Raw genomic sequence first — 13,345 nt, 5'->3', positions numbered from 1 at the left:
TTGGAGTTTCCAATATAGCAAGGAACTGCCCTTTTTCTGAGGGCAGAAGGAACCTGAATGTATTAAAGTATGGTAACCTGGATGCAAAGTTGTAGTAAAAAAAAAAAAGGAAGGACAGGATTAAAAGACAACATAAAACAGACCAAATAACTATGACTCTTGAAACTGTAGAAAGAGATCATTTCTATATCATCTCCACAGTTTCTGTACTACAGACAAGCTGTGTTTATAAGAAAAAAAAAATACCCATAATGACACTTTAAAAGTCAAATATGTTATTTTTAGTTATGGAAAAGGATTTGTTATAAGTACTTCCCCTCAACACTCTATATACTCTTAACTTTAAATGTCTTTTGTTTTTGAAATAAAACAGACATATAAACTCTTAAAATTATTTGCTTATCGAAACTTGGTCCTAAACCTAGGTTCACAGTATATGATAAAGGTCTAAAGAAAGCTTATTAAACCTACATTAAATCTTGATAATGCATTAACAAGTCTTTTAAAGGGATAATTTTAATTCCTCAATCTTTGACCATAGTGCAAATCTGCCTTGCCCTTTCGATTAAACTTGTTAAGGGCATTCTATTTAGTCGGTACCCAGAATGGGCCATTAAAATTCTTGTTCAGTAAGAGTTGTGTTCAGTGCTCTGTTGTTTTAAATTCCATTAAATCCAAATGGTCTTTATCACCCTATGACCAGCGTGACTTCAATCAGCCAATTTAATTACCTTACAAAATTGTCAGCAGAAGCAGCAAAGAAAAACAGGAAGCCCTATGACGTTATCAGATTGAAATCTTCCCCTTCAGTGTTTAATCTAGACCAGTCGATGATGATGATGTGCACCTACTTCCTTCCCTTTCAGGAGCTTTTGACCTTACCTTTCATGTTAAGATTTAGGGTTTAAGATTCATTTGAAGCACATCTAGTATCTTGAAAACTGGACTACAAATTGAAAGCCTGTAGGAGAGAAAGCTTCACCATCCAAATGCAAAACAATCAACAATTCCATTTCAATACATCAGACCATCCTACTGAGAAAAATCTAGGCTCTCCCACAAATCTCAAGTATTATGGATGCAGTAGTATAGCACAGTTGAAACTCCATTCTATTTAGTGTGCAAAAATGGACATTAACATTTCCTAAGGAATAAATGTATTTGGAGCTAAGAACAGGAGAAAATTCATTCCTCTCACCCGAATTTCTACCACAAAAGAGCAAAACATTTTCTCCAAAAGAAATTTTGTTAATCAAAAGAAAAAAAGATTATGTCATCATCACTACACACCACACTTTAATTAATGGTAAATAGACTTGAAAAGGCTCTGATAATCATTGACACATCCCATGTTTGGTCCATGGTATGTTCCTCCATTGTGTGGGAGTAATTCACATTAACTTCCCTGTAATGAGTAAATGTTGAAACAGTGTCATTTGAGAATTCAGGAAATGAACACACTGCAATGATCACTTGAATTAAACTAAAAAGCAAAAAGCATCTGTGAAGAAATGTCTACTGACATATAAAACCATGTTCACTGCTGAAAGACAACTTCACAAAGGCAGAAAATGTGTTGAGTTCCATGTGTCTGGGTGGAGAAGGAGAGCTATTTCTAGAGGACAAGAAGATCATTTTTCAAAGTCGTTTTCTGAAATGAGTGTGCCTCTGTTGATGGATCACATCAGAGTTATTCTGTGAAGCTTTAAGAATAAGTGAGAACGTATGTGAAAAATAGATTTTTTATTATTATTATTGTTGTGGCCGTGTGTCGGCAATTCTTGGAAAGACTTCTCTCCCCTGCTTTCCAGAGCTCAACTGAACAGATGTTCGGGCTTTATCTGTTCCAGACAGTAGCAGCTATTACTACCCCATCCCGGCCTCCCAAGAGCCAGTTTTCCTGATTCCAGATGTAAGGCCACTCCTTCCTCCCGCCCAACTCACCTCTCAAAGGAAGAAAAATCATTTCAAAAAACTTGTTGAGAGTGATGGCTTCTAAGCTCTACCAATTCACCCACACTCCTCGTCGTTGTAGTACATGTGCTACTAATTATTATATCTGGGAGCACGTGGGACGTCCAGCAAATAGGGGGATTTCTATAGGAACCCTTTCCATTCCCTCTCAGGCTGTAGGTTTCAATTATTTGGGCTGTCCTTGAGCTGGTTTCCTTTACCTTCAGCATCTGCAGAGCCAGGTGGCTACCTATACGCTGTGCAATAGACCTGTGGCCAGTGCTTGGTGCCAAGGAAATCTCGGCGGGGGCAAGGTGGGGAGGGGAGGCTTCCCGGGGGAAATCTTTTAATAAAGGCTTTTACTAGCATGCTTAAGAGAAAAGCTAGGTCGAAATATCTGAAAGGAAGAAGTGGCCTACCACATGCCCAGATTCTCAGAAAGGACTATCTTGGAGAAGCTGCTGAGGAGTTTGCGAGAAAGTTTGTGTTACTATCTTTGCTCCTGGCGTTCTTAATGCTAATTCCGACAAGAACTTGAAAAACTTTACATTGAAGATGAGAAACAAGTGGTGGCTTGAGGATTGATTCCGTGAAGATGCCAAAGCCCCCAAACTCCGAGAGGGACTGCTAGCCCGGCCCTGAGCCCCATCTGGAGCCGGCTTCTACTCCCCAAGCTTTCCCAGGACCAGAGGTCGAGCAGACCCGGAAAAGAAGGGCGACTAAAGAAACAAAAGAAATGTTCAAGTACTGCTGAGCCACGGTTCAGCGGGGAGGCCGTGGAATTGGTACCACGCCCCCCTGAGTATGGAAGGATGCCGCCTGCGCCCTCTCTAGCGGCTGCAAGGCCAGGACGCAGCTGCGGAGAAACAAAGGTGCCTCATTTACATAGCGCGGGCACTAGAGCCCTAAAGCCGGAGCGCTGGAGCGAGGCCAAGCTAAGGGGGACCCTGTTTCTGCGCCTGCAAAAGCAGGCCGAACATCTGACCTGATCCGCAGCGGGGGAACTAACTGTCCAAGATTTACCCTATTCCCTGACATCTTGTCCGCTGAGTGGTCGCCATAGAGAAGTCAAGCTGGATGAAGCCGGGGGAAATGTCCACGACCCAAGGCAAGGCGCCCGCCCGCCCCCTAGCAAGGAGAGGAGCTGATCCTGGGCTGACCCTCAGGTCATTACCTCCTCTGCCTCTAAGCTGCCTTAAAGCTCAGGAAAGCGCCCTGGAGTTGGCGCTGGGGAGACCTTCTCTGGGAGATGTTTGCCAAGCAGCAGCTCAGGAGCAAGCTGGGGAATGCAGCCCGGCGCGCGGGCCAGAGCGGTGGGACAAGGAAGGGAGTTGCGCCTAGGAATAGGCGTTTCTGGGCACGACTGCAGGAAGTTTTCTCGGGCACCAGAAAGGAGTCATTGTGCTAAATATCGGACTTGCTTCGCGAGAGCACATTTGACTGCGTGTGTGTGTGTGTGTGTGTGTGTGAGTGAGAGAGAGAAAGAGAGAAAGAGAGAGAGAGAGAGAGAGAGAGAGAGAGAGAGAGAGAGAGAGAGAGAGAGAGAGAGAGAGAGAGAGAGACTCCGCACCCAGAAGACAGGAGTAGGTGGCAAGGAACTTGGCAAGGGTCATATTCTGCGGGAGGGCTGATCCAAAAACAGTGACAGGGGACTTAGGGAGTGGGAACAGGGGTAAGGACAGCATAGAGCTCATGAGGGTGATTTCTACCACCTATAGTAAGAGGGGCTGGGGCAAGCGCCTCCGGGGCTCCAGGGTTGCCATGGTGCCGCCTTGGCGGCGCCAGGCGCCTGGCAGCTGCTAGCCACTCCTAGTTCCCTGGGGGGAGGTGGAAGAAGGGGCTGGACGCCACCTCCTCAGAATAGGTAGTGGGTCTCACCCACACCGGGCTGGCCGCCCAGGGCAGCCGCTCCACCAGCAACTCCAACCCCTTTACCTTTCAAGACATGGGGCCACGGATGAGGCTCTGATTCACCCTTTCAGTCTAAGAAAATAACCTTTCTCAAAAGTGGTTTATAAGCTCTCAGCCAACCATACACTCCACCCAAAACATGTTTTCCCAAGAAAATAAAACTCACATTATTACATCAAAATAGCCCCAACAAGGATATGTCCCAATGATTACAATGTACACAGTCCTTCCCCACAACTCAGGACAGAAATCAGAGAAAATGGACCTCTACGTGGAAGATATTTGAAGTTAATAGAAAAAAAAATAACAGGTTATTTAGAAACTGGGCTGATGGTTTAGGGTATTAAGGCATCAAGAGAGAAATTCTTTACCTACTCTTCTATTTCTTAAGGGGATTCTTAATGAGGCTTGGTCTAAGAAAATGTATTTGTGTGTGTGTGTGTGTGTGTGTGTGTGTGTGTGTGTGTGTGTGTCAGCTCTTTTGGAAAGCTGCTACACACTCCGCTACAGTTGCCAAGATTTTTAATATGAAGATATGAAATGATCAGCGAATGTAACAATCTAATGATTCAGCAAATATTGTGCTGCAAGACCAGAGCAGCAATAATTAAATCTTTAGAATATTGGTTGCAGTTTTCCAGCTCTCAGGCTTTTTTTTTCCCCACCCAGTCTGCAAACACATTAAGACACACTCATTCACAAACATACTTCAGAAGATACCTCACTATTCCAAATAGTAAGGTTGCACTACCCGAAATACTGGGCAAAACGACCATACTGTGGCACTTACCACTATTGAAGCAGTACAGCTGAACACACACATTTTCACTGATATAGAGATCTGTTTAATCTGATCCAAAGAAATAAGCATTCCTGTGGACGCCTGTTGCTAAGAGCAACGTGCTTAAGTACCATCTAAAGGCATGAAGAAAGCAGGAAAACTACAGTAGGAATCCAGTTATAACCCATCGTCTTTTTTTTTTTTTTTTTTTTTTTGTCATTACAGCTTTCTGGACTCCATGTGTGTCTGTGTTAGGAAGGTAAGGTCCCTTTTCTTAATATGTGAAAAGCATTCCTAACCCTGGTTCCACAAAACCTGGGAAAGATGAAAAATTTTATCATCCTAGAAAAAGCACATGGGGCAAAGGAAAGAAGCTATTGACATAATAGGAAATGCAGGCAATTACTCTTCAATTTAAATTTGACTGAGTGACTTAATGTATCTGCTTTTATCTCAAAGACACATACTCAGGATTACACAGTTTCCTGCACTCTTTGGTCTAAATCCACTTGAACTGTCAAAGGAGGAGCCCACAGTGGAAGCATTTACCAGCTTGGCATTCTTCTCTCTCATTCTTATCTACTTAAGGGAACTTTCCCTGACTAGTTCTGCTCCTACTAAAACTCCATTGGCCATTAAGAGAGACTGAGCATTGCCCACGCTTCATTTCCTCCAAGAAGACCTTCAGACCAGTGTTTCCGCTACAGTCCCACATTTAGATTTTCCTTCTGGTTCTAAAGAAACCCTGATTCCTTAGGAAAGCAATAGTTTCCCCTAATATATTGCTTTTGTCATGCCACAATGAAATAAAGATGCAGACTTTGACTCCCATACACAACCACCCTCCTCCCCAATCAAGGCTGTTAATCATTCATTAGTCTAGGACGGGAAACGAGAAAGCTGTGAGAGGAGGACTCAGAAGTTTAAAACAAATAAAAACCCTTTCTTAGGATGCTACTTCACTTCAACTAAGCAGCAGCCTCCCCTTGCTTAAGTAGAGCCTTCACCCTTACAACAATATTGTTAAAAGCTTCCTGTCTCTGTATAGCGCCAGCGACCAGAAAAGCGGTGAAATTAACCGAAAGGTGTAATGACAAAATAAATCAAAGGGTTAGCGCCTTTCACTTGCGGACCTTTCAGGGTCCCAGGCGGAAGTGCGCCGACGTCAACTCGCCAAAGAGTTAGTAGGTATTAACTCCTCAGCCCTACAAGCTGAAAGGCGCGTAGCCCCAGCGCCCTTGTTCGTGTGGACCTCGCTGCCCGCCAAGGCCGGGAGGCTCCCGGGGAGACCGGCACCAAGGCGGTGCAGTTCCCTCAGCGTCACCAGCAGCTATATGGGAGGCTACTATGGGGAGGTAATGCAGCGACCACTGGCACTCATTTCATCCTCCCGCGGCTAAAATTTTTTTAAAGAAAAAAAAGAAAGAAAGAAATGAAATATAAGGTAGAAGGGGGTTCTTTAAAACCCTGGGAGGCGACGTAGCAGAGAACAGGTCAGGATGCATTGAGCCCACCCTTACGACAGCGCGAGCCCGCCTGTTTACATCGGCTAACTGGGAGCCAGATACAAGGCGATGGAGAGAGATGGGGAATCTTACCAAATCTTAATACATGCGTGGTTCCTTGAGAATATCCAATCCACAGTAAGCAGAGCAGGAGTTTAATGGTGCGTCTGAAGACTGGATTACTTAGAATCAGGGAAATAATCTTCATGGTGTTTCTGTGCCCACACGCGCGGCACCCACTTCCCGGATCTAGCGTTAGGCTCCCGGTTCGGGTAGGAATGAGGATGTGTGGAGTGGTGGCCGCAGGCACGATCACGGCATGGTCACAGAGAGAGGAAGGAGTCTCCGCTTCCCAAACCCATTAGCAATCGCTGCATGTTCTTCGCTCACTGCGCCAAGGAGCAACCTTCCACTGCAAGGGATGGTGGGACATCCATGTTAGTCGGGGAGCATCCGGGAGAAATCCAGCATGCACACCCACAATGTCCGGCGGCGCGAGCCTGGGGAAGCAAAAGAGCAGGAAAATCAATAGGAAATCCAGCCTTGCAAACGGCCGAAGTGTCGGTAGCAAGCCACAGTCACAGCACAAAAGGCGCTTTGCTCGCAAAGGTTTTGCCAGGCCCTATTCTACTGCACTGCTGCACAGCTTCTGACGTGAAGCCAAGATTAAGTGAGAAAAATTGAGATAGCTGCTTGCCTCTTAAGGCTCCCTGCCAGTGAGCTTCCCAATATCTATTATGCAACCGATCTGATCGCTTGCCTTGAGTTGTAAGAAAGAAGTCAGATGTATTTACTTGGGGAAAGTGCTTTTATTTTCAATAAAACTCTTTGCCAAGACGGTGATTGGTATATACAAACGGACTTCTTACAATCAACTGATGAATTTTAGTAAATGACAATCTAAGTCAAAGTGACTTTGCCAAGGAGTCGTAAAAAAGGAAGTGCTCTAAGATGAAGAAATTTACTGCAAATAGAACTTGTGTTTAGGTTAAAAAAAGGTCTTAGTTATACTTTTTATATTTTTCCAGGAATGAATATAGATTGGAGTGCAATTGGAGAGGAGAAGATAGTCATTTAAAACTTGAGTGGGACATTCCTTGATTACTATCCAGGAATAAAAATAGATTTCTTCAAGTGTTCCTTTAGGAGAAAAAAATGTTGAACTAAAATAAAAGAATATCTTCCCACCCATTTAGCTCACCTAAAATAATTGTACATACATAAAAAGACAATGATGTTTGAATTGGTGCAGCAAACTCTAAAGCTTTCAATTACTTATGCCCAAATTCTTCTGTTTTTTTTTTTTTTCATATGTCTTTCTTTAAGAGGTAGAACATGGGATCATAGCTTAAGCAACATTGTCAGTTTCATCTTAAAATGCCTTATCATTTTCTAGTGTTCAAGTCAGAATATTTACAGTCCCCAGGCAGTGACTGTCTTGGATTTCACAACTAGTAAATTATTCAAAGAAAAAAATACAAATATATATACATATATATATACACATACATACATACATACACGCACACATACATTTGTTGTTGAAATTGCTTTCCTCCAGGCATATAGATAAAGGATCCAATCCTAGTATTTTACATTAGTAAATAAAATCAAGATGGATAGTAAGAAATACATTGCTGTATATTAACATTTTTAAGTGACCAAGCAGTACAAAAGGCAAACTGCTGAATCTGTATCTTAAAATTGATCTCTTTTTCATAATCAACTAACAGAGGGGGCATGGGTTAAACCTTATTAAAAAATAAAAAATCATGTCTTATTTGAAGAATACCTAATTTTAAAATAAGGAGTGACGTGGCTACTATTTCCTCCACATAGCAAGAAAACAATGTAATGTTTTCATTCTATCATAACAATTACTTCAATCTATATATATTTTTAAGATTTTTTAAATGCTTATTTGAAAATAAACCTATATTTTACAAAGGTGTTAAGTGGGCATTGATTTTTTTTTTAAAAAAAGATAGAAGCATAACTGCAATGTCAAAAATAAGTATAATGAATGGCTAGTTCTGCAGTGTAGCAGGCAATTCAATCAAATAATTTGACTATTTGAGCACTTGAAAAGGAACACCTTGTGCTGAAACCAAGGGTATCTAGCGACTCCTTCAGTCCGTGTTTAAAATGTCTTTTGTAAAATATGTACAGCCCAACATGTTCTGTCTTGTATTTGCTGTCTCATTTATTCTATCCTATTCTTTTTCCTTTTTAATCCTAGTAGAGATAATAATGACTGCCAGGGCAAGAGTAAATGTCCTTTTTTCCCATCTGTCAATATAATTTATATCTACTACCTGAAAATAGTATGTTCTGTTGTGACTAATCAAAATACTGTGATTCTTCAATATAGTTGGAATTTAATGGAACCTGAGAAAACAAAATGTACCTTAACTCCTTGTTCATGTATTCTGTTAACATAATGGCATTTGACATTACAGTTGCAACTTCTCTACTTAAAACTAGCATGCTAAACTATTTATTTTTTGAATTATTTTTCTGAGGTCTTGGAAAAGTGAAAGATCAAGCTTTCAGATTCATGAAGTGAAGTTCTTACATAGTAAATTAAACAAGAAAAAGTCTATAATAATTTTTTACTATTAATTAATCCCCAAAGAACTAATTTTGTGCATATTAAATATCATCGATACCCATTTACTAATCGGAAAGGCTTCGACACCACAGACAGCAATTCCACATGTCCAACTGAACTTCTGGAGACGACCTTTCTTCAGGACCGTGGACAGCGCTCCAGACATCGATTTATTCTAGAGTAGTGCATTGGAAGCAGTGCATTGGAAGTAGTACATTGAATGTGTAATGTACCATTTGAAGTGACAGTGTGCATATTTCTACTACACAGAATTTAAATTATGGCATTCTTCACATTGTCAAGAGGACTATTTTTTCAACTATGTTGTGTGTATATTTCAGTGTGACATATTGGGATTGCTTGGCATACAGAGGATGTGCTAATAGTCATCCCCTTCCAGGGCATACTACTACAAAAGCCATTCACATTAACTGTGTGTTCCCTCATGAGCACTAAATTACTTGTTTCTCAGTACAAAAAAAATACCTGAAAGACCACCAAGAATTAAGAATTCTGAATAACGTATTGTCAATGTCCAGTGGTTAAAGACATTTCTAAAATGTACAATTAGTTACTTCTTTAGAATTCTCTACCACCAGATTTCCAACTGTTACAATGGTAATCAAATTAATTTGCATTCTTTCTTATTAAACATCACTTACTCCCAGAACAAAAGCAATAACAACAAAAATCCTAAAATTACCTCCCCAGTACTACAACAGAATGATTCAGTAGTCTAGAAGAGACCTATAGTAAGGTAATTTTGAAATTATTACAAGTTTCTCCCTAATAGCAATATCAGACATCATAGTTCTGGGGTATTCAAAGGATTGATAAAATCATATATAGTATTCATTGACCATATTTAGCTCTTTTTAAAAAAAAGTGTCAGTTTTGTAATTTGCTCCATTCTCAAAAGAAAAAAAAAAAAGCACCACTATTCTGCATCAGGCAATCATATATGTTTAGTATTAGTGATATTTACACCCCTTATTCCATGGTTTCATTTGCCTTTTTTCTTATTTTAACCATATGTCAACCTTTATTTCTAGGAGCCAAAGCTCTGTGGGTTCCAAGGTCAAAGTAGAGATGACAAACTGCAGATGTACACACATATGCACACATAGAGAGGAGCTGTGTCTAAAAGTAAGCCTCAAAAAAAAAAAAAAAAGGAACACTAGAATCCTGACATGAAGAGATATCAAGCCTATGATAAATTAGTGAAGAACAAAATGCATATCCTGTCCATGCAAAGCTTGTTCCAACAACAACAACAAAAAGCCATTAGCTTCATCTTTCACTATATTTTTTATATTTGCTGACACTAATGACCTCTTATTCTTGGGCACTATTGAGAAGCGATTTTATTTTTCTATTCTCCCAGTGAAAATGAATCTTATTCTAGTTAGCTGCCACCTGCTGGGGCATGTACAAATGTGTAATAATCCTTACAGCACAATGTTTAAAAAGACAATGTGTATACCTTTTGCGAAAAAGAGCAAACACATATCCCGAGACAACCTGAATTTCAAAGGTGTTTCAAAGGTTCTTCCATGCCAAATCTACATTTAAATTTTTTACATAAAATTCCACTTGACTTGTCACTGAAGTCCTGCTGTTATGTGACATTTGAGAAATCTCATCTTATAGTAACACCTGACCTATTCTTCCATGTATGTGGCCTGTTGTATTGCAGCTAAGCTAAAATAAACAGCCTGTTCATCCACGGCCAGAGAATAAAGTCATAGTTGATATCAGTTAAAACCACACTGTTGCATACTTGCGCTTCACTCTTCCTAACTATGAATACGATGCTATGCAACCCCTTGTGATTCTGAACACATATCAGCTGTTCCACCAACATTCTGCCGCATTGATAATTAATGACATTTAGAGTTTTAATTAATTTTCAGATGCCAAAAAGAAGTGTATCTTAATTAAGAAATTGAATTGGAATAGATTTATATGTCCTGGAACCTCCGCCCTCAACCCCCCAAATTTCAGCCTGTGCGATCTTCAATGGGTTTAAATAGAAGGAAACAAACAGGTAAGATTTCTAGGCATGACATTTCTCTACCACATTCCTCTTGTGCATTTCATTTTGTTTGTTTTACTATTCGGTTCCTAAGGCCACTGGAAGCTGCCTTGGTGGTGAAAGAAATGATCTCTATAAAAAGTTATAAGGTAATGAACTTAGACAAATCAAGACTGAAATATTATTACCTATCTTCCAGCAAACTACAAAGATTCAAATAAATCAATCATCTCTAGTGAAATGAAAATAATCATTAATCCATAAGGTAATTTATAATGACAGAATACTTACAGTATGAAGATGAAGAAATGATAGAAGGAAATCTGTTACCAAAAGTATAGTAGTAGTAAGTTTTCTAGTATCCCCTACTCATTAAAATGGAAATTATTATAAGGAGCCTCAAATGAGTCATGTTGTTTAGTAAAGAACTCCTTGAAGGTAAAAATATCAGGGGATGAGAGTCATTAAAAGTTGTTTGTGTTAAGGATTCACCCTGTTGACACTACTCCCTTTAACCCTAATGGGACGCCCTCCGAGTTTTTTCAGAGGCTGTTAGTACTGGCACCTGTACTTCCTCAGCACAGAACTAGGGAGTAGGGTTAATGAAAGAATGGGCGGATGGAAGGAAGACTGGGGAGTTCGTCAGACCCGCAGGCAGACACACAGCTTCTAGCCATCTGTCTCTCTTCGCTTCGCGTGAGTCCCAGTAGCGGAGGCCACTTCCTGACATGTCCACTTATTAAATTATTTTGTGTGAAGAACGCGAGCGCCTGCAGCCAACCGAGCCAGTTGCATCCTTGACGGGAATTGGCTGAGGCGAGTGGGACAAAGCCACTCGTAGCGAATCCGTCCAGCGGGCGTCCGGAGCGCAACCCGCTCCGCCGCGCTGCTCTTCGCCTTCTTCCTCTCCAGGCGGAAAATGCCCTGTGCCCACCCCCGGTCCCTCCGGTCCTTAGGGGAATATACTCCTTGGGAGACAACCCAGAGCGGATCCCACCCAGGGAAAGTCCTTACCTTTCGCTGGGGGTAAGGTGGGTGAGAGGGGGAGGGGTGGTCCTCGGGGAGGAGCAGCCGTAGAAGGTCGGGCGGGAAGTCCCCGGCTCCCGGACAGAGCAGCGCAGCCGCGGGCGCCGAGCGCGAGTGACGGCGGCAGCGGAGACGGAGACCGTGGAGCAGAGGCGGTGGCAGAGACAGACACGCCTCCTGGCGGGGGTTCTTCGCCTTTTGCTTTAAAGGCGCCGCGCTCCTTTCCCCGCAGCCCTTGCACGCTCCCGGCCGCCGTGGCCGAGAGGGCGCAGCGCTCGCCTCTGGACAGAAGGAGCGAAGAAGTGCAAGAATTCTGGCCCCCCGCCCCCGCAGACTTGGACCTTATGAACTCCCCTCCCGGAGTTCACACCCCTGCCAGCTCTGGGTGGAGGGATTGAAAACGAGATGCTCGGTCAGGGAGTGATGCGAATCGCCAAGGAATTCGCTTGGCCCTGGGTAGTGACAACACGTATAAGGAGCCCGAGCACGTTTGCTTCTGGGTGGTGGATTTTATCCCTCTCCGAAACCATAGCAACGAAACTTCTCTGCTGCCAGCATTTGAGGAGCAGCTGGTAGTCTCCAAAGTGGTCCTCTTAGTCCAACTACTGCCATTTCCCTTTGAGGTCTGCGTGAAAGATTTTGACCTGCGCCTCACTCTTACCTCCACCCCTGTGCATAATACCAGTGAGCTCCCCTCGCGCTGCCCGACCCCTTTAGACGCCTAAAGTCAGGGCGCCCATCTCCTCGCCTCCGTTGCTGGAAGCAGAAAGGGACTTCTCCAGAGGGTCGGGATTAGTGTCGGTGCCCGCCCGGTGCCTTAATGATAGATGCCTCCTCGCCCTTCCCCCCGCCCCCAAGTGCCTGAACTCCCAACCCAAACGAATGGCAGAAAGTTGAGTCTGAGATCTAGCGGGCGTCAAACTGGAGGTCGCAGACTCAAAGATTGGAGAAAGAAGCCCAGGGAGCAGTCCCAGCCTGGCGGCCTGCCACCTGAACTCTCTAAAGCACTTTTCAAAAGGCCCAAGTTGGGGAGCAGCGCCTAAGTCCCAGAGTCTTCTCGTAAATCTGCTTCCAGGGAGGGGCCACAGGCGGCTAGCGCACCAGGCTCTCCCTGCTTCTTAGGAGAAACGATTAGCTTTTCCAAGCAATCCCCGATTTCCGCTCCTCTGGGTTGGAAAAGTCAACAACTATTCAATACCATTGCTATTTTATCCTCCGCCCTACGATATTACCCAAAGCAGAGATTTTGTAAATTGCCCTCAGAGGAAAGTAGCGAGCAGAGATTCGAGAGAAGGTTTAAGTCAGGCTGAACCGGAGCAGGCCGGGTGCCCGGGGCCAGGAGACAATTTTCCAACCCGCCGTGTCGGGGGCTAGCGACTCCACTGAGTCCTCGAACAGCCCTGATCTCCATTCTCTAATTCCGAAGGCCCTAAGTAAGTAGACTCTGCGTCCCCAGGGACCAGCTGTCTTAGCTGAAGACCTGCGTCTGTCCTTTTGTTGCTTCCCCACCGCCTACCACCTAC

General features: G+C 43.0%; 1 protein-coding gene across 6 annotated transcripts in view; it reads right to left on the bottom strand.

Annotated features, from left to right (window-relative positions):
* GRIK2 (glutamate ionotropic receptor kainate type subunit 2) overlaps window positions 1-11,934 on the bottom strand; it is a 545,286-nt gene extending 533,352 nt beyond the window's left edge. For 5 of the 6 annotated variants that reach the window (XM_016124557.2, XM_016124559.2, XM_016124558.2 and 2 more), the window contains exons 1-2: window positions 11,811-11,934; window positions 6,244-6,650 (exon numbers count right to left, since the gene is read on the bottom strand). In XM_016124557.2, coding sequence (XP_015980043.1) covers window positions 6,244-6,358 — 115 coding nt within the window. In that variant the 5' untranslated portion in view covers window positions 6,359-6,650; window positions 11,811-11,934. Of the gene's footprint in view, window positions 1-6,243; window positions 6,976-11,810 lie in introns of those variants that run through there. The other variant, XM_036220336.1, reaches the window with a different exon arrangement.
* Window positions 11,935-13,345: the final 1,411 nt, after the last annotated feature.

Source organism: Rousettus aegyptiacus, unplaced genomic scaffold (assembly GCF_014176215.1).
Source record: "Rousettus aegyptiacus isolate mRouAeg1 unplaced genomic scaffold, mRouAeg1.p scaffold_m13_p_1, whole genome shotgun sequence".
Lineage (NCBI taxonomy): Eukaryota > Metazoa > Chordata > Mammalia > Chiroptera > Pteropodidae > Rousettus > Rousettus aegyptiacus.
This window is presented reverse-complemented; position numbering and strand designations above follow the sequence as displayed.